A 25,594-nucleotide genomic window follows, 5' to 3' on the forward strand; every position below is an offset into this window, starting at 1 on the left:
AAGGTTTTGCTACAGTTGCGGAAATAAATACAATTTATCCCAAAAAAACACAATTGAAGGAGTAGTATGATCTAAACATTTCAATTAAGGGGAGAAAACAAAACGACTTGTCAGGTTGGGCCTTGTGTCATCAGAGGGACATGCACACGGAGGCTTGTTTTGGGAGGGTAGATCTTTATTAAATAAAATTTAAAAAATATAGCACAAAAAATTAAAACAACTGACCACCATATGTTCTGCTGGTAAGTAACTGCATCACGTGTGGATCAGACTGATTTTACAGGAAGTTGCTTTAGAAAAGTTTGCTCTGTATCTGTATTTTTGGCTATTTCCCCGGATGTGTGTGTGTGTGTGTGTGTGCGGCCTTCTCGCCGTCATTACGGTAATCCCGGCGGCGCCTCTCAGCGGTCGTTACGGTAATCCTGACAGCAGCTCCGGGTGTCAGCTGATCCTCCTCTGCTGGCGAGCGAGGAGGAAAATCCTCTGAAGGCAAACGGCGCTTGCTCGGTAGGCGACACCATGGCTGCAGAGATTCACTCCAGGCCCCAGACGGCCAGACCGGTGCTCCTCAACAAGATCGAGGGCCACTCGGACGCCGTCAACGCGGCCGTCCTCATCCCGAAGGAAGACGGAGTAATCACGGTCAGCGAGGACAGGTGAGTCCGAGGAGTCAGGCTAACGGGAGTTAGCGGGCTCGGTCTATTTACTGGCCGTCACGGTGGTACCCTGGGGGGAGCTGGAGCAGAGGAGGCAACGTGTTTTTCCACTCAACGAAGCCGCTTTCGTTCGGGAATTGGATGCTGGAGCTAAAGTTTGCTAAAGCTTGGTTTAGCCTTAGCGCTAAGCAGCGACCTGTTCGTGTCCGCCGCTTTTAAAACCAGCGAAGAGAGTGAAATTACCGAGGCTCGCCGTACAGGTTAATCTACCTAAACCACCGTCTGCATCCAGTTTTCAGCAGTTTTAGCCAGGGGACAGCTGGCTGCTCTCTCCATAAAACTGAAACTGAAATGATCTTGTGGCAAACGGTGAAACTGATAAAGACCTCCCGGCGCAGACCCGCTGTATGCTAGGTGAAAGCCAGGGCTGTTATTTACAGGTTAGGACTTGTGTCCTCCGGTCCCTGAACGCCGCTCTCGCTCAAACAGCGCCCTGAAGGCATCACGGTAGCAAATCCACGGCTCGGTCTCACTGCGGGGGGGAGCCGCCGATTTTCACTGGATTGCTGTGAGATGTTGTCACACTTGGTTACGAGCAGCAAAGCACCCCCCCCCCCCCCCCCCCCCACACACACACACACCTGCAAGCGTGAATAGAACAGCTGCTACAGTTTCGGTCACACATCAGCTCCACTTTAAAAGGAGAAGTCAGTGGTGTGGCCTGAAGAAAGAGGCCGCGGCTGCGTTAGATCACACCAACGCTGACTGGGTCTGGGAGAATAGCTAGACATTTTAAGAGAACATGGAGTCACCCGTCTACTCCGATGTACGGTGGCGGGGGTCTTATACCATCCACCAACAGGGGGTTCAAGCAGGCTGCGTGCCCATCAAAAGCTCTCCCCCTGAGCTGAGAGCAGGCAGGTGGTAAAACACGGTGATGGCAGCGTCATGCTGTGGGGATGCAGCCGGGAATCTGGTCAGAGTAGATGGGGAGGTGGCTGGACCCGGCTGCAGCGTGCAGCCACCTCCCTATGACCGAGCGGGGGCTGTTTTGAGCTCTGGATGTGCAGCGCTGGCGTAGAAACATCCCCGTAAAGACTCAGACAGCGGTACCTGCAGCAAAAGGCGGTTCTATGCCGGCTCAGCTTGAACTGCGCGTCCATTCTCAGGGTCGATTCAGCCTTTTATTCTTCTGCGTTAGGTGTAGACGTTCGTCCTGTCTTGGTTCTTGAAGCTCAGCGGACGTCGACCGTTTCAGACTGACTCTGTCTCCCTTCGCTTCCCCCTTCAGGACCATCCGCGTGTGGCTGAAAAGGGACAGCGGTCAGTACTGGCCGAGCATCTACCACACAGTCTCCTGTAAGTAAGGCAGAAAAACTGGATTAGGCTTTGTGAATGCATACCCTCCACCGCTCACTGCACACGTCTGCTTCTCTCTCCCGGCAGCGCCGTGCTCTTGCATGTCGTACCACCACGACAGCAGACGCATCTTCATAGGTCAGGACAATGGTGCTGTTGTGGTGAGCAAGCTTTAACCCTACTTGGGGGGGGGGAGGGAAAGGAACCGTAGGCTGTTTTTAAATTTCAATATCTGTTCATTTGATTTGATAGTTGTTGTTTTTTTTTTTTTTCCTGTGTGCTACTCGTTGTAGGAGTTTCTCATCTCGGAAGATTTCAACAAGATGAACCACGTCAAAACATACCCAGGTGAGGACAGATTAAAAAAAGAAAAAAAAAAGAAAGGCCAGCTGTGGTCAGGGAAAAAATAATCTGATCAATCTAAATAACATGTTAAAGAGAATGAATCCATGTTACGTAGGTTGGCGGTTGAGTGAACCAATGATGTGGCAATTTTGCAGACTTTAAAATCCAGTTTAAAGCCTTGAATAAATTCATCTTTAATTGCAGCAGATGAAAAATAATCCAAAAAATCCACCCTTACGTTTGGAAAAAAAAAGTCATACCATGAGAAATAATTGTTTAAAAAAAAAATCACAGAAGTTTTAAAAGGTTGTCACTTTAACAGCAGTGATGGATGATTGGTGGTCATGTGACTGAAACACAACTAAATGAACTGTTTCTTCTTAGAAGTGTGGAGAACTTGTATAAAAGGTTTCACTCTTGTTGTCTGAGGCGGTTTGATGTTGCTCTAAATAATAGAAACGCTAACCTGATAAACGCTCCTATGTGCATGACAGAGGGGGCTCCTTCCAGGCTGAAGGTGTTCTCGTAGTCATTGCATGATGGGTCGGTGAATGAGGCTGACTTGAGTCGTATGTTTTGGCTTCTGCAAATGGGCCAAGTAAAATGCTGATGATAATCGAGCATTATTGAAGGGAACTCCGATCCGGTGACACCATAAACCAAGCATTACATCTTTAGTTCCTGTCTCATCTGAAGATGATTGCTCCTGTGAGCTGATTTATGTAGAAAACCTCAGTTTGAAGAAGAGGCTGTCCGTCGGTTCCTGCGAGAATCCACTGGTCACAACTTCCAACAGCTTCAAGCTAATAAAAATCATCGTGACTCACAGTGAGGGCAGAGAAGACGTAGGATGCTACTATGGCCTGATAGAATGGGTAAAAACATGGTATGCATCTCATGTGTTACCTTAGAGCTGAAGACAGGATAACGTTAGCCGATGCATACCATGTTTACCTGTAATCAGAAACGGCTTTAATGCGGGGAAAGCGGGATGGGGAGGATTATTCTTTATTAAGTGTTAGACTGATTGCATTGGAAAGCCTGCGTTTGTTTTAATGGTGCCGTTGTACAGAAAAAGCTGTCGCTTTCATTCAGCAGACAAAGAAAGAGCCCAAATCCACCAATAGGTTTTAGACTTTAAGTCAGAAATGTTTGCCAGTTAAATGTCTTGCTTAGGTGCTTATCTTTGTTGAATAGTCAAACAACAAACCATAAAATAAGAGTACATAGGTTAATGGAAGAGCCAACTCCCAGCCGCTAGATATGAGAGGAGGGTAATTATTAATCTTGGAAACTTTGAGGAAGTAGGCACACCTCCCTTCTCTGCTCTGCCGATGAACTTACTGCTCTGTTTGTTCTGCAGTTAAAAACTTAGACATTTGCCTTGTAAACAATGAACGGCAAAGTGCTCAAAATGAAATAGATAAAACATTACGAAATAATTATTTACTTGAATAAATAAGATATAAATATTCAAAGTGACAATGAAATTGTGAAATAACTGAATACTTATAGAATTATAATCTCATCATTATAAAATATTTTTCATTGTTCTTGTATTTCACATAAAAATAATTTCTCAATAATATAAAATTATTGTCGAGGTATTTTTATTCCATCAGTTTATATTTCATAATGACTCTTTCCAGCAGAATCACGTCGCCTGCCAATCAAGAGAAACGGGGCCTTCATTAATCAGCCAAATGTTTATTTCTATGTTGATAGTTGATATTTGTCTAATTTATTAGTAAAACTTTTTCCAATTTAAACACTAGCCCTATGACTTTCTGAGCAAAGTGTATATTGTTTTACTTAGAATAATAACTAACCAAACAGTGATGTTAGGTATCTGAATTATTTCTCATTGTGGAAAGCCAGCAGCAGTTGGAAAGCAACGTGTCTGGAGAGAGCATGTGGGAGAATTTTAAAAATCGAGCGAAATATCAACACACCGAGCAGGGGGTATTTACGACAGTGCTATTTTCAAAAGGTCCTGTCGGGGCGCAGGTCCAACCCACTGATGCTGATTGGCAGGCAAAGTGATTCTGCTGAAAGGTGCCATTATGAAATAAAAAGGCCATCTGCGAAAACAACTTTATGAAATAAAATTGGACTTTTAAAAATGACATTTTGAAAGAAAAACTGCTGGAATCAAATAATAATGCCTCAATAATTATTTTATTGTGAAAAAATATGTGAAATAATTTTTTATATTATCATGCACATTTTTAGAGGTAAAAAAAATTCATAATAATGAGGTGAACATTTTATATGCATTCAGTTATTTCTCAATTTCATTGTCACTTAGTATATGTATCTCTCATTTATTCAAGCGAATAGTTGTTTCATAATGTTCTATTTATTTCATTTTGAGCACTTTGGCTAAGCCCCGGTGTCAAAGCGCTGGATACGCATCAGCTTAAGTTAACACATTTGTATTTAACTTGCTTAAATTATCAAAGGGGGGGTGGCTATAATTTATAAGCACATTAATTACTAATTAGGATAATAGATGCTATTGTAAATTGTCCTTTAACATGAATTTTATTCCCATAAAACATTAAAATGCTCATCATATAATAGAAATAATGTAAGGTGGTTAGAAAAACATTAATTGAATCAAATTAACCAACAAAGGATCTCTGTGGGTTCACATAGAGAATCTACAGGACAAAGACTAAATACAGTCGTAGCGATAACTTGGTGGCTTCTTTTTGTTTCAATAAAAAAAATCTGCTGGTCTTTACCAACTTTTTCAAGCGACAAAATGAAACGTTAGAGCAGCACCACAAGATAATTCATGTTTATTAAAGATCTTCTGTGGATGAACACAGTGGACTTCAGGCTTCTCTCACCTCCTAATAAAGATCTATAAAAATACCTAAATAAACTTTTATTTGAGTTGTTTAAACTCCCTTTATCTCAATCATATTTATTTAGTGTGAACCCCGCATTAACAAAAGAAAAATTAGAATTAAAATTTGTACCTGCTATGCTTTGTGCGAGCCGTTTGGCTAACAGGACAGCACTTCACCAGAATGGATCAGACCGCTCTTCATGCGATCTCTAAGGTCAGTAGCTTCCAAACATTTTACCACGTGGGTCAAAATCTTAAAATTAAAGCACTCGTGAGCTACAAAAAATGTTTTTTGAATTCCTACTTGCTCTACAATAGACTAAACATGCCATATTTTAGTGAAATTAACAATCAAATGTTTGTAGAACAGGGATCTGATCTCTTTATTAATAGAAAGGTGCTGCTATTTCCTAAACAGTTTGGGTTGTTTCTTTTCCGTACTGTAGAAAAGAAAATGACTTTTAGTTTATTCTCAGCAACAAGGACAGGAAAAGGGTCACTCTTCCTTAGCCCTCGGCCTTTTTAAAGAATGGGCGCAGCAAAGACTGCTTTATAGTAAAATAGTTTCCGATCATATTCACTGTGAAACTGGAAATGAACGCAAAAAAGGAGCGTTTGAAAAAGAGAAATACTGTGTTCTACTCAACATTGTTCATGTTTGGAAGATTTAGGTTTCTCCTTAAAAATCTGGTTCATTAAGATTTTGTGATTAAGTGTTCGTCTTCATCAGTGGACTGGGCTGGGCCACCAAGTGTGTAACATTCTTGAATTATAGTCAGGGACTGCACAGACACAGAATCCGTCCAAAGCCCACACTTTGATGACATGCGTAACTATATTCTATGAACTCTACTTAGTTTGAATAGTTTCACTAGATAAAAATATTCTGTTTTTTAGTTTTTACTCTGGCATCTCTAATTCTCCAAACAGGTGGCAAAACTGTTGGAAAAAAAATACCTCACTACAATTAAGACTGACATCGGTTTTGGACAACTTGTTTTAATCTTTGTTTTAATTTTTTGCATATAGGTATCGGTTCAGGGAGCAAAAATTAGCCGATATGAATAACTGATGTTTAATCTCAAATTGCAGCCATTTGTTTTGGAAGAGGTTTGGCATGTGATTTACAGTGATAGGGATACAGCTAGGCCTGGGTGATTTAGACTAAAAATAAGATCTCCATATTTTTAGTCTGAATACCGATATACGATATTTCTCGATATATTTTTGTTATTTCGTAAAGTAATTTGTAAAAAAAAGGCATCACTGAATCAAAGCTCTATCCCAAATATCTCACAGGATAAAGATAAATATAGATGGATAAATATGAGAAATGGCTAAAATAAAACCTACTGGAGTTATTGCCGTCAGATGGCCCAACGATGTTTATGTCTGCTGATCTAGCCCGGTGCAAAAAAAGGACAATTAAAGACCATCAGGATGAACAGTTAGCGTATATTGTTTTATTTGAAGATAACTATGTTTTTGGGTGTGTTCTTTTTATGGTCAAATTATGGGACTAGGTCCTTCTTAACAGATCTGCAATTATTAGGTAATATTTTTTAACTGATCAACAGTATATATATATATATATATATATATATATATATATATATATATATATATATATATATATATATATATATATATATATATATATATATATATATATATATATATATATGCAAGTTATGCATATATATATATATATATATGCAAGTTATGCATATAATGCAAGTTGTTGATTTTTTTGACTGAATAGTTGACTGATTTTATTGATCAATGTTAGATTAATTGATAGGCAGCTATTTTGTTCAAAACCACAGTGTTGTAACAAGAGGGTCTATTCATAACATGAAGGACAATATTTTTTACAATGAGCTGAATTTAAAACTAGCACACTATATTTTTGCAATTTATTGTCAACTGTATTCAATACTCACTGAATAATAAAAAAAATGTGGTTTTCTTACACATTATCAAATTGACACATATTTCTACAAAACTAACAAAACAGAAACCTATTGGCTTCCTGAATAGAGACTGAGTAGAATGGGATAAAATATGTGAAACAGCTGTAATCCTCACAAAAGCCCCCACCATCCCCCGTGCTTACTGGCATCATGTTACAAATTCTTTGCGTAATGCCCTCCGCTTTTCTGTCCTCACCTCATCGCCTTCTGAGCACATCAGCAATGGCACTATTCAGGTGGTGACTTAAGGAGCTTGTCGAGTGTTTGGTTAAAAGCCCACTTTAGATAAAGCCCATTTTCCAGGGATGGGTGGTTTAAAAGCCTTCAGGATAACTCTTAAAAACAAATTGTTAGAAAAAAATACAATATTTTCCAACAACTTGTTGTTGCTAAATGTCCGTGTGGCCCAACCAAAAACCTGGGCTTTGCATCGTGATGTTAAGAAACGATAACAGTGAACAGGATATTGTGTCATGATCTGAAGGAGAACCAAGGAGACTTTTACAGGGGGATGAAGTTCTTTCTGAAAACACGTCTCACTTTCATTGCATTGTTGGTATACTGTCCAAGTGAAAAACTGGGAAAGTGTTCATCATAAACTGTATTTTGTTTTAGTTTAAAAACCACTCGTATAAACTTGTTAGCAAAGGCAAATGCTAATAGGCGTCCTAGTGGAAGCCTGACTAAATTAAAATGAGTTGTAAAGGTTTGGTGTGTTCTAAAAATATTCTGCTTCCTTAACCTGACTAGTTTAGGCCAATACTGGCAAAACTGGATTGAACCTAAAAGGGAATCCAAGGATCTACCATCAAGAACAATGAACCTGCAGAATGGGCAGGAGACTGGAGTGCAGCAAGGAGCCCCTTAGGAGATCAGAGCACATGAAAAGAGCTAATTCAGCTCTTGTCAGCATCTTGTTTGACCAAATCTAATCTCATTGCCTGTTCAGCACTTAAGCGTGGCTGTTCTTTCTTTCTGCGCAGCTCACCAGAACCGCGTGTCGGCTATGGTGTTCTCCCTGGAGAGCGAGTGGGTGGTGAGCACAGGCCATGACAAGAGCGTCAGCTGGATGTGCACCCAGAGCGGCAGCATGTTGGGGAGACACTACTTCACCTCCTGGGCCTCCTGCCTGCAGTATCCTTCCATCACAAGCTCTGTGTCATGCATGTAAGCAGTAGGGACACAAAGAGCTGGTTCAGGTCCTGACTCCTCGCCCAGATACGACCACGAGACGCAGCACGCCTTTGTGGGCGATTACTCCGGACAGATCACTTTGCTGAAACTGGAGAAGCAGACGTACTCAATCATCACGACGCTGAAGGGCCACGAAGGTAAAAAGGCTTTTAGGAGGTCAGGCCACTGAGCTCGGGAACAAGCCCGCCTGTGCAGTACCGGTCAGAAATGAACATAAAATGATCAAATAAATTCTTAATCATCCAAAATGAATTACATGCTCTGGCTTCAGTTAACTATAGATGGCTCAGATTTTTTTCACCCGACTTTATAGAGCAGCAGAATGTTTTGTAATCTTAAATCCTTTTAACAACGTTATATTCTCTGTAAAACCAACTTCACCATTTCTAGTGTAAATATGTGATGTGCAGGCGATATACAGTGGCATAGCAGTATTTTTTTTTTTTGAGTTTTGGAATATGAAGTATGAAACTGGCTCATTTGGATAAAAGTACATGAAAAAGATGCTTCCTCCTAATACCCCCCCCTAGTTTTATTTTTCCTATATTCAAAATTCTGAGTTTCTAAGAGCAAAAAAGGTGAAATAAATAGTGTTTTTATGTTGATTTCATAGAAAAGATTTAGTCTAGTTTTCATGTTGTGAGGTGCTGGGTCTTCCACCCTCAGGTTTCCAGGATCAGTAAGTTGCTTCTACTGTTCTGTGTCAGGAGTCAGCGAAGACCTAAAACATGTGCTGCTCTTTCTGTCCCACTGAAAGTGATGACAGAGCAGGGCTGGACGATGTAGGGGAAAAAGCACATCGATAAAATAGAAATCATACTGATCAGTAATTATGGGAAAATTAAAAACATGTATTTTAAGTGCAGCCCTGACCATTTTATGCTTTTGCTTAATGATCTATTTTGAGATAAACACACACTGAATAAAAACTCAACCCTTTTTTTTAACAAATTTTTACCAAAACTGCAAGTTAAAAAAAAAAGCACTCTCTGAACTGTAGAAGGGGGCGGAGCTTGGTGATGGAGCGTTCCTGGGTCTGCGTTTGTGAATGGTTGGTAGGATGTAACAACGATAATATTAACCTGCACGATAGGCTAGAAGGAAAAAGAAAGGACCATAATTCAATAATTTATATATATTGTTATTGAATTATGGTCCGGTCCTACGGCAGAGTTTTACAAAACCTCAGGGACAACTTAGTAAATGCGGGTCACTTGTAGGTCATGATAATGTCGACTGAATGCTTGTATTGAGCAATGGCAAGAAAACGTTTAAACATGAAGCTAAAAAGTCTTGTATTTAGAAATGAAACCTGTGTAGGAACCCTGCGGTTCTTCATGTTTTTAAGCTGATCATGACCTGGTATGTCAACACAACATCTTTTTTTTGTTTTCTACCTCATTGTGACTTGAAGCAAGGAAAACACTGAACAATGGGGGCAGCTCCTGGGAAGGTTATTTAAAGACTGAATGGAGCTGTTTGGAAAGGGTGTGAGACAACTCCTTTGTAAAAAAAAAACACATGTCTACTCTAACACATTTCTGTGCTAGAGTAAACATTCGGTGGAGCTTAATGGATGAAACGCTGAAACAGTTCGAACCTTTAGGACTTTAAATACTTTATGCTGTTTTCAAAGTGTTTTTGAACTCTTATTGTAACTGAATGCTCTTCTCCTAATGATTATCGATATTTTACATTTGAAAGGCAATATCAAACGAGAACAGGGACATTTCTTCACGCTTAATAGAGAGAAGAACATTTTTATCCCAGGTCTAAGGAGATGTACATGATATTGTTGCATCAGATGTTAAAGCAGCTAAAAGTTGAGCTGGAGAGGAAATGATATGGATTTTACAACGTGTGGGGTTAAAGCTCAGTTCTCTTTCCTGGCCCTTGTCAGTATTGCTACAGTCCTAAAATGTGTGTGTGTGTGTGTGTGTGTGTTTTGTCTTTTTTGATATCCTGTAGAATAAAATGGCTTTTTTTTTGTCCAGCTTTTAGTACCAAATTTTGCTAATAACCTGCCACAACACACATTTGGTTGTTTTTTACTGGCATTTCTCTCTAAATGGTAAAAAGTAAAGTTGTCTCCTGTTGGTCTACTTATACAAAGTACAATGTTTTAGACTTGATAAGGAGTACACATGCTTTTCAGATTTGGTTCTGGGTCAGTTTGCCTCTTTATTAAGTCGTACCCACACATAACCATTTTAGTCCCATTTTTACTTTCTCCAGCTTGCTTAACACCAGCAGTGTAGTGATCTTCAATAGAAAACACATACTAGTGATCATGAGAAAAAAAGGACTAGATACACTACTGTTTGATTCTGTGTATTGTATTGAGTTTTTATTTGATCGACCAACACAAAGTAATGCACAATTGTGAGGAGAAAGGAAAATGATACAGCCTTGACAGATTTTTTTTTTTTTTTTTTACAGAGAAATCTGAACTTCATAAGCATTCGCCCCTCTTTACTCAAAACATGGCTTCCTCTTTAAACTGAAATAAGCAGTCACTTAAAAAAGTAACTAGTTATAGTTACCAGTTACTTCTCCCAAAAAGTAACTTAGGTTCTCAGTTACTGCACCGTCAAAGTAAGTAGTTACTTGGCAAATAACTATGCAGTTACTTTATACAGTCTAAAATATCAGAGAATCTGGATGACTTTCCTGTGTTTAGAACTTAAAATACTATTGAGTTCAATTATCAAATTTAAAATGCTCCAGTAATTCAATGGACTAACGATCTGAAACATTTGTACACTAATCCTTACCTTTACAGTGTGTGTGGTGGGACAATTGAGTCGAGTCAAAACACTATCAATAGTAATATATTTATGTAGATATGATTATGTTAAATTTTTATTATAAAAGAAACTAGATGTTTGACAACTTGAAAATTATTACATATTAACATGCAACAGCTGGCTATAAAATGGGTATAGCAGGAAGAAAATAATGCTTTTCAAACAATATAATAAATAAACATACACAAAGTAACAGTGTTACCGAAAAGTAATTAGATAATAAAAATAGCGTTATTTTCTCGTGCCATTACTCCTAACACTGGACATAAGTAGCAGGGAAGCAGCGAGCAGGGCTCATGGAGAAGTTGTCTAAAGCCACAGCTTAGTGGGGACAATCTGTTGGCAGGTCAATCATTAGTTGTGCCATCTGCACAAACCAGCAATAAACATTTTTGTCACGGTAATGTGACAAAGTAGGAAAAAAGTCTAAGTGGCTTAAAGTAGAAATATGGAATCTGGCTGTTTTTATTGAATAAAAATAGGCAGATGTCCTGTGAGAGTTGCCCTTTGTCACCGTCTCTGTTCATAACTTTTATGGACAGAATTTCTAGGCGCAGCCAAGGTGTTGAGGGGATCCGTTCTGGTGGCCTTAGGATCCCTGTTTCGCTATTCGCGGATGACGTGGTCCTATTGGCTTCATCGGGGCGTGATCTACAGCTCTCACTGGAGCGGTTCGCAGCCGAGTGCGAAGCGGCCGGGATGAAAATCAGTGCCTCCAAATCTCAGACCATGGTCTTGAGCCGGAAAAGGGTAGAGTGCCTTCTGCGGGTTGGGGAGGATGTGCTGCCCCTAGTGGAGGAGTTCAAGTATCTTGGGGTCTTGTTCACGAATGAGGGGAAAATGGAGCGGGAGATCGACAGGCAGATTGGTGCGGCGTCTCCTGTGAAGCGGGCGCTGTACCGATCCGTTGTGGTGAAGAGTGAGCTGAGCCAAAAGGCGAAGCTCTCGATTTACCGGTCGATCTACGTTCCTACCCTCATCTATGGTCACGAGCTTTGGGTCGTGACCGAAAGAACGAGATCCCGGATACAAGCGGCTGAAATGAGTTTTCTCCGTAGTGTGTCTGGGCTCTCCCTTAGAGATAGGGTGAGGAGCTCAGTCATCCGGGGAGGACTCAGAGTAGAGCCGCTGCTCCTCCACATAGAGAGGAGCCAGTTGAGGTGGCTCGGGCATCTGGTCAGGATGCCTCCTGGACGCCTCCCTGGTGAGGTGTTCCAGGCAGGTCCCACCGGGAGGAGGCCCAGGGGAAGACCCAGGACACACTGGAGGGACTATATCTCTCTGCTGGCCTGGGAACGCCTTGGGATTCCTCCTGAGGAGCTGGCCCAAGTGGCCGGGGAGAGGGACGTCTGGGCCTCCCTACTGAAGCTGCTACCCCCGCAACCCGACCCCGGATAAGCGGAAGACGATGGATGGATGGATGGAAGCAGGCAGATTCAATGATCCAGCTGCAGTGTGTATCCATGATCTGGAACAAAACGCAGCAAAGTGGTGGCAGGGATACGTAAAATGTGTTGAAGCCAGAAAAAGCCACAGGGAAAAGGTAGACAAATCTGTGCTGCTAAGCAAACTTCTTTTAGGAATAGACTCTGCGTGCATTATGTCAAACGTTGTGTTGAGTTGCCAGAGCTTAACGGAGCCTGAGAAGCAACCGCCCCATTTGCAGATCCATTTTGGACGAGGATGATGGAAAATAGCGTCAGACGTGCTGCTCTGCAAGCTCCCACCAGGGCTTGTTTTCAGCTTAGGTCTGGCAGCCGTGCCGTTCTCATGCTCATCAAGCTGCTCAGTGACCATTTCAGCTCTTCAGAGGGGACTGTTGTCACTGTGGAAAATTGTCCCTCATCCAGATAAATGGCCGTAATCGGAGGATAAATGCGTGACTCACAGGAGATTTGCTCTGTGTTCTCGTGACAAATGGAAAAATGGGGGGGCCAGGATGCTTCGCTGCGTGAAACTAACACTTCTCCAAGCCCAGCTCGTTAAAAAGCAGACTGGGGGCTCACGCGTGTGACCAGATGACAAGCTCTTCTTGTCCGAAAGCTGATCTTACCACATACTGGCCACTCTTCAGTCAGACGGACGCCCGTGTTGCCATGCGCCCCGACTGCAGAGCTGGGCTGAAAACATGCAATTAAACAAAGCCCGATGCTATCCCTGCATCAAGCCTCCTCCCTCTCCTCCTGATCCAGGCGTGTGCTTTGATGCCTCTGATATTGCTCGCTAATTGGACAGCTGCTGATTGCTTTTAATGGCCACAGCTCTGTGCACGAGCTCAGCTCCGGATATTTCATTCTGATCACCGAAGGCTGGCAGAACACGTGGAAAGGTCAGAACTCATGTCTTTGGACTCCCAGAACAATTTGTATCTGTTTTTATTGGTTTCATGGTTGTCCATTTCTCGAGGTATTAAAATCAGTTGTTTGCTGTAACAACATTCATGTGTGGCACATTTGCTGGTTCCCCTGATGGCGACACGACCTCTTCTCATCCAGAGTTGTGGGTTCCCTCCTGTGTGCTCTTCTCTTTAGCTCACCCTAAAGGTTTTCTCCAGGGTTTACTCTAAGGACTGAAGTTGGTTTTGTGTCGGGTGAGCCACTTCTCTAATCAATTAATTAATTAATTAAGCAAACCATTTTCAGTTTTTATAGCCGACGCCCAATTTTCCTTTAAAGTCTCCTGGTTTCCGACAAACCCGTGATTCCGTGCACTTTAACAAGATTCAAGGAGCTTTTGGAAGAGAAACGGTCCCGCAGCATCACAGATCCTCCTCTGTCTCAAACAGTAGGATGATGTGCTGCTCTGCACGTTCATCCTGCGTTTCACTCCAAACCCGCCTGCAGAGTTTGCTGTAGAAAAGCTCAGTCTTAGTCTCATCTGACCAAAGCAGCCAGGTACCATCACAGCCACCGCTCCTCATTCAGCCTAATGGATCAGTTTCTAAAAGACGGTGGCCTCCCCCAGATCTAGATTTCTTTAAATTTTTCTGTGTGAGATGTATGAATTTTAAATGAAGGGTAAAGGACCCGATGTAGGAGGAAACTGGCAAGACTCCCTTTCCAGCCGTTATAAAAATCTATCAGCATCAAAGACATTAGCTCTGCTTTCTCGCCTTGTTGTGTCCAGCTTGCAGCTTGCTTGTGTCGCCCCCATATTAAGCCGTTTCTCCAGCTTTCTCCAAAACCCAAACATTACTCAAGGCACTGTGCAGAGAAGCTTTCAAAAGCAGCTGGATCACAGGATTCTCTCTGCGGTGCATATCAGGCCTCCGGCTGCTTGTCATCATATGACTGCTACCAGTGTTACAGAGCCTTGACTGTCTCTGAGCTGTTGAGGGTTGCAGCAGTGATCATTTACTGGGCTTATTCAGGCTTCATGGGTCTGGTTTCAGGGGTCAGCGTTCTGCTGCTCCGCAGCCACAACCATGGCTCTTTTTTAACAAGACGGTAAAGGACCGTTGCTTTTAGAAAGTTTGATGTGTTTCTTTCATTTAAAACGAAAGTTACGTATGTAACTACGGTTCTATGAATCCCGGATGACCGCCAGAGGCGGTGCTGAAAGCACTGAATGTTCCCTTCGGGCACGCGCAGTTCGAGTAATTATACCAACAGAGTCACACCTGTGACGCCGGATGACCACTCGGAGGCTATATAGGCTGCTGTCATCCTTGGCTCTGTTCCTACAGAATCTTCTCGCAGAAGCAAGGATTCTGAGTGACAGAGAAGCTCTGGCGGTCATCCGGGATTCATAGAACCGTAGTTACATACGTAACTTTCGTTCTATTTCATCCCTCCTGACCGCCAGAGGCGGTGCTGAAAGCACTGAATGACTAATGCCAACTATGTCACAAGGAATCCTGAGCACATACCTCACTGAGAGGGCCCAGCAGAACCTTGTAAAAGGACCTGACCCAGTGGATGAGGGACAGTCACATTGACGTTGTAGAACCTCGTGAAGGTGGTCGGGGAAGCCCATGATGCAGCAGCACATATTGCTTCCAGAGGGACCCCTCTCAAAGCCGCCCAGGAAGCAGAGACGCTCCTGGTGGAATGTGCCCTCACCCTGACTGGCAGGGAGCGGCGACCTACAGCGTAGGCGTGGCAGATGGCACTCACTATCCAATGAGACAGACGCTGCTTGGAAAGAGGGTAGCCTAACCTCGGACCCCCATAACACAGAAAAAGCTGGTCTGAGCGTCTTAGACTTGCGGTGGCAGAAATATATGCTTCCAATGCCCTTACTGGGCACAATAACTCAGACCCCTCGGTTGCACCTGACTGGGGCTGAAACCGAGCCAACTGCAATGGCTCGTTACGGTGAAAAGGAGACAACACCTTAGGCACAAATGCAGTATTAGGCCACAGGGTAACACCGGAGTCATCTGAAGCCCACCTGATACATGTAGGGCTGACAGAGAGAGCATGTAACTCACTGACTCTCTTAGCCGACACGATAGCCAACAGAAAGGCGGTCTTGCAAGAAAGCCACTTGAGGTCCGCTTGTGCCAAAGGCTCGAATGGAGGATGGCACAGGGCCGCAAGAACCAATGGTAGGTCCCAATCGGGCACTCGTGGAGCCGGCAGCGGGCGTAACCTACGAGCACCGCGCAGAAAAAGAGAGACCAGATCATGGCGCCCTACTGTACGGTCGTCGACAGGTAGGTGACGACATGAAATTGCCGCAACATACACCTTAAGGGTCGAAGGAGAGCGGCCCTTATCAAGGAGAGACTGGAGGAACTCCAGAATTGTGGGCACCGAGCAGGTAACCGGATTCTCATTGTGGGCAGAGCACCACTGAGAAAAAAGACGCCATCTGTTGTCATACTGCAGCCTAGTGGAGGGCGCCCTAGCACTCAAAATGGTGTGTCTGACAGGTTCTGAACACCCAGTCAGCCTCCCAGGGGCCAGGCCCACAGCTGGAGACGTTGAGGGTTGGGGTGCCATATCTGTCCCCCCAACTGAGACAGCAGGTCCCTCCTTGTTGGAAGACGCCATGGAGTACTGAGACACAGACTCCGAAGCAGCGGGAACCATGGGCGTGCTGGCCAGAACGGAGCTACCAGCAACACCCTGTGGCCTCCCTCGAGAACCCTCCGTAGAGTAGGCCAAATCAGCAAGAGGGGTGGAAAGGCATACAGGAGAACCTGTGGCCATGGATGAGCCAGCGCATCCTGGCCCAGTGCGCCCCCGACCCCTGTCAGGGAATACCATAGGGGGCACTGGGTTGACTCCTCTGTGGCAAACAGATCTACCTCTGCCTGGCCAAAGAGGTTCCAGATCTTGCGCACTACGTCGCGGTGAAGAGACCACTCTCCCGGAGAAGGTGCCTGGCGGGATAGAGTCTGCAACCTGGTTCTGCCGCCCTGGTAGATATGCTGCGCGCAGGGTGGACAGACGGGGAAACGCCCATTCCAGGAGATCCCTGGACACCTCCAGGAGACGTGCTGACCTGGTGCCTCCCTGGTGGTTGATATGGTAAACAACAGAGGTGTTGTCCGTTCGAACCAACACATGCCGTCCTTCTAGGTGGGGCAGAAGGCACCTGAGGGCCATGTGCACAGCCCGCAGCTCCAGCACGTTTATGTGCTCGGTGCGCTCCCTTGGTCCCCAGAGACCCCGAACCGCTCTATGTTGCCACACGGCGCCCCAGCCCTTGGGGCTGGCATCCGTGGTGACCACTTCCCTTCGAGACACCACTAACCCCATTGGAACGCCACAGGACAAGAGGGTCCTGTCCTGCCAATGAGCTAGGGCACGGAGGCACAGCCTCGTCACCATGAGCCTGTGACGTCTGTGCAGCCTGGCATCTAGGTGAAAGCTGTTGAGCCACCGCTGCAAAGGGCGCAGAAGGAGCAAACCCAAGGGCACGACACGAGTGACCGATGTCAGTTTGCCCAGCATTCGCAGGAAGATGCTGTAAGGAAACTGCCTGCCCAGCCTGAATCGACCGACAAACTGGAGTATGTCGTCCACCCTGCGAACAGACGGACGGGCCTTCATGGTAGTGGAGTCCAGATGCATCCCAAGAAAGGTGGTTGTCTGAGATGGAACCAGACAACTCTTTGCAAGGTTGACTTTGAGGCCCAACCGTGACACCTGTAGAAGAAGCCGGGACGTATCCCGAGAGGCAGCTACCTGAGTGGGAGCACAGAGAAGCCAGTCGTCCAGGTATGGCAGAATCCTTACTCCGGAGGCCTGCAGAGGAGAGAGGGCCGCTTTCACGCAACGAGTAAACACCCTCGGGGAAAGGGAGAGCCCGAATGGGAGCACCCGGAATTGCCAATGGCGACCCTGATAAGCAAACCTGAGAAAGCGGCGATGTTCTGCCGCAATAGGTACATGGAAGTAGGCATCTGTCAGATCTACTGACGTAAACCAATCCCCTGCCACGACAGTCTGAAGGACCTCTGCTGTGGTGAGCATGTGGAATGGAAGGACTTTCAGGTACTGATTGAGTCCCCTTAAATCTAGAACGGGGCGAAAACCGCCAGTCTTCTTTGCCACGAGGAAGTACGTGGAATAGTAGCCTCTGGGTTGCCGCAGAGGATCCACAGCCTCGATTGCTCCCTTGGCTAGGAGGGCGGAAAGCTCCTGGTCTAGTGCCAAGGATTTCACCGGGTCGGTGATAATGGTCATTTTGACCGGGCGTGAGAGAGGGGGCCGCCGTCGGAACTGGAGTCTGTAGCCATGGGTTAGGGTGGCAACCACCCATGGATCCACAGAGTGAGCAGCCCAGAAACATAGCTGCTGATGGGAAAAATGTCCGACGGCTGGCCCGGTGGCGTCATCTTCTATCCCCTCGGCCTCTGGGAGCCCTGGGGGGAGGACGTCCAGGATCTGAGGCCCGGGTCGGTCTAGCTGGGCGGCCGACTGGCCTACGAAAGTCCCTGCTGGGTCTCTGCCGCAGATCACGGGGATAGGAACCACCAGATCCATCACCAGTCTGAGGCCGTGGCCGAACGCTGGGGGTAGTAGCAGGGCGCCCTGAACGCTGAGGAAAGGGGGGTACGCTCCTGCGAAGGCCAGAAAGCTGCTGGCTGGTCTGACGCGCCTGAATAGTCCGCTCCAGTGCCTCCAGGGCAGCTGACCCAAACAACTCCCCTGGCACGACCGGGACACCCCTGAGGGTCCTACGGCAAGCCTCCGTGAGAGGAGACTGTGCAAGCCAGACCTGTCTACGAGCTTGGACAAGGAATGACATGACTCGACCGAGCTCTCTGGTCATCAGCGCAAAGGCCTGCAACGCTGCATCACTAAAGCCAACCGCTGCAGCTGCACCACCAGCGTCCTGAACGGATGTAGAGAGGGCGAACATGAGGTGCGCCAGGGAGTTGCCAAGACGTCCCGCACGCGCTCCTGCATTGTATGCCTTACACAAGAGGTCATCTGTAACCCGGCATTGAGTCCGTGGGCACCTGACCTCAGGACGTAGGGCCTCATCTGGTGACACAATCAGTGAAGCAACAGCTGGTTCAACTGCTGGCATACGGTCCAGGCCGGCTTTCACCGACTCGTGCATGGCAGCCAACACCCGACCGTCTGAGGAGAGCCGTGATAACGCTCTCGGGTCCCGCCAGCAAGCATGCAACTCCTTAAGGTACTCCTCTGATGGAGGTACAGAAAATGGAGTAGGGGCCCGTCCGCGCCTGAAAAAGGCACTCCCGGAGTCAGACACCTCTCCTTGCGGGAGTTCTAGCTGCAGCTGCTTCAGGGCCATGGACATGACATCCCACATGGAACTGTCACTGGCCTCCCCAACTGCACTCCGGGATGAAAACGACCCATTGTCAGAGGCTTGAGAGGACCCTGCCTCCTCCTCATCTCTGAAATGAGAAGCAGAGGCAGCCAGAGATATGACGTCCTCCTCCGCAACTAGTTCAGGCATGGGTGGGGAGGAGAGCCCAGCCACTGGAAGAGAGGTATCAGACCGATGTGTCTGCAGCAAGGACTTCATCTCTGCCAACTCCGCTGACAACTGTTCCACCCTTGTGGCCAGGCCCTGGTCAAGTTTGGCCCGTCTCCTCCGAGGAGGGGGTGCTGAGACCGCAGACCCACCACGGCGCTTAGAACGCCTGGGGGGATCCACCTGTCCAGAGGGCGGAAGGTCAGAACCCTCCTGGGGGCACAACTGTGCCAACCGGGCCACCCTCACTGCATGTGGCATAAAACTGCAATTCATGCAGGGGTTCTCGGACAACGCCTCCACAAGGTGCTCATGTCCAAGGCAGGTAGGGCACAGGTCGTGGCCATCCTCTGCCTGGAGGGCAGCCCCACAATCCCTGCAGCTATGGAAGCCATCCATGTCTAAGGTCGGCAAGGCTCAACCCAATTAAATGAAAATGCGCTAAAATCGGGAGAGGGGGCGCGAACGCAGCCGTCACCAGTTATGGCAGAGCCAAGAAATAGGCTGCAAACACAAGGAGGCTGATATTGGGAGAGGGGGCGAACACGCTACCGTCACCAGGTATAAAACCAATAAATCAAAGGCGCTAACAACGTTAGCCGTACTTCGCACTTGAGTAAATCAACTTATTAGTCACACTGGGAGAGGGGGCGAACACGCTGCCATCACCAGGTATAAACTGGTAAACCAAAAGGAGCTAACAACGTTAGTCATTTTTTTGACCTCGGTAAATCAACTTATTAGTCACACTGGGAGAGGGGGCGGACACGCTGCCGTCACCAGATATAAACTGGTAAACCGAAATGGGCTAACAACATTAGCCGTACTTCACACTTGAATAAATCAATTTATTAGTCACACTGGGAGAGGGGGCGAACACGCTACCGTCACCAGGTATAAAACCAATAAATCAAAGGCGCTAACAACGTTAGCCGTCTTTTACACTTCAGTAAATTAACTTAGTCGCACTGGGAGAGGGAGCGAACACGCTACCGTCACCGGTATAAACTGATAAACCAAAGAACTAACAACGTTAGTCGTCTTTAGACCTCGGTAAATTAACTTATTAGTCACACTGGGAGAGGGGGCGAACACGCTGCCGTCACCAGGTATAAACTGGTAAACCGAAATGGGCTAACAACATTAGCCGTACACAATCAACAGCCCTAGCTGTAGGTAACAGGGTAACGAAAAGCCGTGAGCTGGGAGAGGGGGCGCGAACGCTACCGTCACCAACAAACAGCTTACTTACCTTCCAAAGAACTTCCACAATCAACCCGTTGCAGCCCTGGGAGGGCGGAGGAAAAACCGCAACTCCGCGCGTTGGGGCGTCACACAACGGGGAAGTTAGCGAACCGCTTGCGAGAAGAAAAAAGGAACAGAGCCAAGGATGACAGCAGGCTATATAGCCTCCGAGTGGTCATCCGGCGTCACAGGTGTGACTCTGTTGGTATAATTACTCGAACTGCGCATGCCCGAAGGGAACATTCAGTGCTTTCAGCACCGCCTCTGGCGGTCAGGAGGGATGAAATAGAACTAGTGATGCATGATATTAAAAATTTCAACCGATATCGATAACCGATATTTTTCTGCTGTTCATGGCCGATACCGATTCCGATACAGATAAGTTCATATTCAATATAGTTTTTGCATAATCTGCTTGTGCTATGAAAAAGAAATTATTTAGCAGCTGTGGCTTATTTATAACAGCAAAGAAAAGGTTTTGGCTCTTCAAATGCTTTTTTTTTTTTTTTATACCATCACACAAAAAAGTTGTAATTTGCTTTTAATAACAAAAGACATAAATCAATTTGGAATACAAAGAGCATCCCTTAAAAATTACTGAACAAATCTATGGCTTAACTGCAAAGGCATTTGTGAAGTCAAAAAATAATAACCACAGCAAAGGTCAAAGAAAAAAGTGAAACTTCTTAAAAAATGTTCAGAAGGCTATCAGCAAAGGTATTTCTGGAGTCAAGTCAAATAATTTTCGAACATGAAATTATCTGTACTAACATATGCATATAAAAATTCAATAAAGTCAGTAAAAGTGCATTCTCAAAAATGAGGTGTCATGATGACGATTTTTCAGGTGAGCTATTAGGTTTGTTGTGTTAAAACCCAAATCCTTCTTTCCTCCTCTTGAAATTCTTGCTGAACAGGTTTTGCAAACTGCAATGCTGTTGTCATCTTCTAATACCCAGTTTGTTTATTTATAGTCAGGCAATAATGGAGCCAAGCCTGGGTCCTGATAGTAAGGAACGCAAAATCCACAGGTCTTGTCCTGCTTTGGGGCTACTCTGCCTGAATAAAATTCCACCACATTTAATTAATTTATCGGCTATTTTTATCGGAAGAATTTACTTATCGGGCCGATATAAAATTCCAGCATATCGGCCGATATTTTATCGGTCCGATATATATCGTGCATCCCTATTTAAAACTTAACAGTAGAAATAAAATGGTGGTTCTTTACAAATGAAGACAAGTAGATGTCTATCAAAAGTGATGAGTTGTCTTTTATTTGGTGGGGCCTGTAGCATTTGTGGCTCTAGATGAGTTGTATTTAGCTGGACTTAGGGCTCGTTGGACTGTGCAGGTTGCAGACCCAGGCTGTGGTCGGAGCTGCTCGCACTTCTCCCAGCTGGTCACACCTTAAATCTCCCCTGATAAGCTTCAGGAACGGATGGAAACCATCTAACAACAGTTTTTATCGTGTTGCAGGGAGTATAGGAACCCTGTGGTGGGACCCTGTCCAGAGGCTGCTTTTTTCAGGGGCCTCAGACCACAGCGTCATCATGTGGGACATCGGGGGCCGGAAGGGACGGACGCTGCTTCTGCAGGGACATCAGTAAGTGCTCTGTATCCTGCACATGTGGAGTGAACTTGCTTTGATCCTAGATCAAGAATCTAGAAAGTGGGACCAGAGAAATGTTTGTCTGTGATCGAGGCTTTAAAGAATTCACCTTTACTTCCCTGGTTTCATCGTTTCTATCTGTGGACTCGTTTTCAACCCGTCTTCTTCAGAGACGATTGCGGTTGCAGCAGCTGTTGTCTCCAGACACCGACTTGTTTTTGTTTTTGCATAATACGTCCTCAGTCATAAATATTTCTTCTCCTCCCATCCGGCCTGTCATTTTCAAACAAAGCCTGAGAGCGCTGATGAACAAAAAGCCTTGAAGAATCCAGTCATTCTGTAGCAGGATTTGCAGACATTTGGCGCTGACATATGCAGAAACATATGAGCTGTAGCTCTCTTATATTCATAAGAGTCTTCATAAGTCTTCATCCCCTTCAACAACTTTTGCAGTGTAAATTTTAACATTTTGTAATTCTGTCCTCATTTCGAAGGGTAATCTTTGCAGAGACGTAATAGCTGTAAATATACGCATTCTGCAGCTTTGCCACTAGATGTCAGTGAATGCTACACATGTTGATCTTTGAGGGAGTGAAAAAAAAGGAGGCTATTTTCAATTGTTGATTAGTATAACCTGTTATTATCAGGTTTACGATCTAGTTTACATAAAGGACGTATGATTGTGTGAAATGAGTAGTAATCCATTAATCACAGCGATTGTCAGCAATCACCTTGTAAACGTACTGGATGCGTCCTTGCTTTTACAGGCGTATAAATAAAGATTACTCCCCCATCAAGGTGGAATATAAAATGAACATTGATGTCATGAATTTATTGCTAAAATAAATGTCCAGCATGTTTTCAAAAACTAATCATTCCGATTGCACTTTTTCATTGCCTTGCAGCCTCAAACGACAATGTATTTTACTGGGATTTTGTAACATAACAGGTAAACAGAAGGAAAACGACACATTTAAATAAAAAAAAAATAAAAAAACATCTGAAAACTGCGGCATTCATTGGGTTTCAACATTTACGGCCTCATATCTTTTGAGATAACGGACAGTGTATCATAATATTGCATTGAAACACATTAGGTTTGCGGTCGTAACGCCTCAAAATGTGAAAAAGACAATTTGGTAGAAACAGTTTTTCCAACACAATCTAAGGCTGCATCAAAGCCATAATGATGTGAGTTAATCTGAGAAACTAATCCCGCTCTGCGTCTCCCTCAGCGAGCGCGTCCAGGCGCTGCGTTATCTCCAGTTCACCAGGCAGCTGCTGTCGTGCTCGGCCGATGGAGGCATCGCCGTGTGGAACATGGACACACAGAGAGAGGAGGTTCGCATCACTCTTCGACACTTTTCATTTCCATGCCTTGACAAGCCAATTTTCCTCTAAAGATCCACTTTGTCTGCGTCTAATGGTGAGATTTCTGCTGCTCGTGTCTCTGCAGGCGCCTCAGTGGTTAGACAGCGACTCGTGTCAGAAGTGTGAGCAGCCGTTCTTCTGGAACATCAAGCAGATGTGGGACAATAAGACCTTGGGACTGAGACAGGTAGCAGCCGTGCAGTGTCCCCCGAGCATTAAGGGCTCCAGTCGGTGTCAGAGACCCTGCTGATGCATACGTATGGCTGTGTTTGCTGTGTGCAGCACCACTGCAGGAAGTGTGGGAAGGCCGTGTGCGGGAAATGCAGCTCTAAACGCTCTACCTTCCCCATCATGGGCTTTGAGTTCCCGGTGCGGGTGTGCGACGCCTGCTTCGACACCATCAAAGAAGAAGAGTTAGTATGGGCCTCCTCTGAAACGTACTCGTGTTTTTTTTTTATCCCGTGCAACCGCCATGAAACGCTGTCGTTGTGTGTCTGTGGTGCAGCCGAACGCCGTTGGCCACGTTCCATGAGGGGAAGCACAACATCGCCCACATGGACATGGACCCATCCAGAGGCCTGATGGTCACTTGTGGAAGTGACCGCATTGTTAAGGTCAACAACAGTGCTTTGATACCAGATAATTCATGCATGTGATGGCTCTGCTTTGAACCGAGGGCCTCTGATCCGTCACTGAAGCTAAAACTATCACATTCATAGATCTCAGGCCGATCTCAGAATTGGGTGTTTAAAGTTTTTAAATTAAATGAAGCTAAAATCTTGACAAACTGTCTTTTACTACTTTAAGAGAGGGGTGTGTTCACATGATGATTAAATCTTTAACTACTTTCAATCTGTGAAAATGTGAAGGCATCCCTCTTTGAAAATGTAACTAAAGTTCTATTTGGACCACTTTTAGATCATATAAGATTTGGTCTGTTTATTATTGCAGAAAATTGTCCAAAATCAGAATTTAGGCTCTCCCTTATTTAAATGAAAATGTTTAGGTCGAAAATTACATGAATTAGCTTCAATTTACCGGCAAAACACTGCCCAGCAGCGCTGATGGACTCTATAGATGATTATTTTACATTTCTCACACCAATGTTAACCAAATATCCAAATTTCTTTATATTCAAAGCCTCAAAGTTCAATGTATGTTTTGGAATTTTGTCAGACCAACTTAAGGTAGCGCCTACTTGTGTTGTGTAGTAGAAACAAACGCATGCACAGGTAATTTGAAGTTTGACATCCATTTGCAATCAGCTAATTTTACTCTGATACCCCTAAATAAAATCCAGTGCAACCAGTTGCCTTTAGAAGTCACCTGGTTATCCAATAGTTCATCTGTTTGTAAAGGAATGACTCTAAATGCACATGGTAGCTCTCATGGTGAAACATGGCAGCGGTAACATAATGCTTCTTTTCAGCTTGGACAGGGGAAGCTGGAGGTTATGGGAAGGTGGATGGAGCTAAATGCAGGTCAGTCCTGGAGGAAAAGCTGTTTAAGGCTACAGAAGACTTGAGCTGAAGCTGCAGGTTCACCTTCTAACAGGACAGCAGGGCTAACCGTGCAGCCAGAGCTGGCTTTAGATCAAAGCATATGTATCCGAATGGCCCAGTTAAAGTTCAGATCTAAATCCAGCTGAGAATCTGTGACAAGATTTAAAAGCTTCTTCAAAAACTCTCCGTCCAGTCTTGACTGAGCCGTTTTCTGAATAATGGGCAAAAAGTTCAGTTTCTACGCGTGCAAAGGAGAGATACCCCAGAGGACATGGAGCTGTTTTACGATGTGTTGACTTGTTGCATTGGATAGAAATTCCAGTAAAACTCATTGAAGCTTGAGGCTGCAACATGACAAAATGTGCAAAAGTTCAATGGATGTGAATACTTTTTTAAGGCACTGTAAACCAATTGGGTTTGAATTGAATTGAAACTTTTTTTCTTGCACCGTATCGACCAGTTTAGCCTCTTTAGTGTAACGTTTTAAGATCAAGAGGAAAACCAGGAACGCTGTGGAGCCTGCGTCTGTTAGTCTGCACCGTATCTGGTTCCTCTTCGTTCTGTTTAACGTGGATTAACGTCCAGGTCGTGAATCTGGTTGATCGCCAGTCGATTTCTGCTTTCACTAACACTAACGATGTCCATCTCCACAGATCTGGGACGTGACACAGGTGGTTGGCAGTAGCCTAGCAACAGGCTTCTCCCCACGCTGATTGGCCCAGCCCACTACACGGTACCCTCGTCTGACTCGAGCCCCCCCCCCCCCCC

The 25,594-nt window shown here is 45.0% G+C and overlaps 1 protein-coding gene across 1 annotated transcript; it reads left to right on the top strand.

Annotated features, from left to right (window-relative positions):
* The first annotated feature begins 397 nt into the window (after window positions 1-397).
* On the top strand, window positions 398-25,594 carry wdfy1 (WD repeat and FYVE domain containing 1). The gene is made up of 12 exons (XM_012863184.3): window positions 398-656; window positions 1,948-2,015; window positions 2,103-2,176; window positions 2,309-2,363; window positions 8,174-8,324; window positions 8,409-8,521; window positions 21,821-21,947; window positions 23,189-23,294; window positions 23,410-23,511; window positions 23,607-23,737; window positions 23,830-23,938; window positions 25,480-25,594. The coding sequence occupies exons 1-12, from the start codon at window positions 520-522 to the stop codon at window positions 25,537-25,539; spliced, it is 1,233 nt and encodes a 410-aa protein (XP_012718638.2). The 5' UTR covers window positions 398-519; the 3' UTR covers window positions 25,540-25,594.

Source organism: Fundulus heteroclitus, chromosome 18 (assembly GCF_011125445.2).
Source record: "Fundulus heteroclitus isolate FHET01 chromosome 18, MU-UCD_Fhet_4.1, whole genome shotgun sequence".
Classification (NCBI taxonomy): Eukaryota; Metazoa; Chordata; class Actinopteri; order Cyprinodontiformes; family Fundulidae; genus Fundulus; species Fundulus heteroclitus.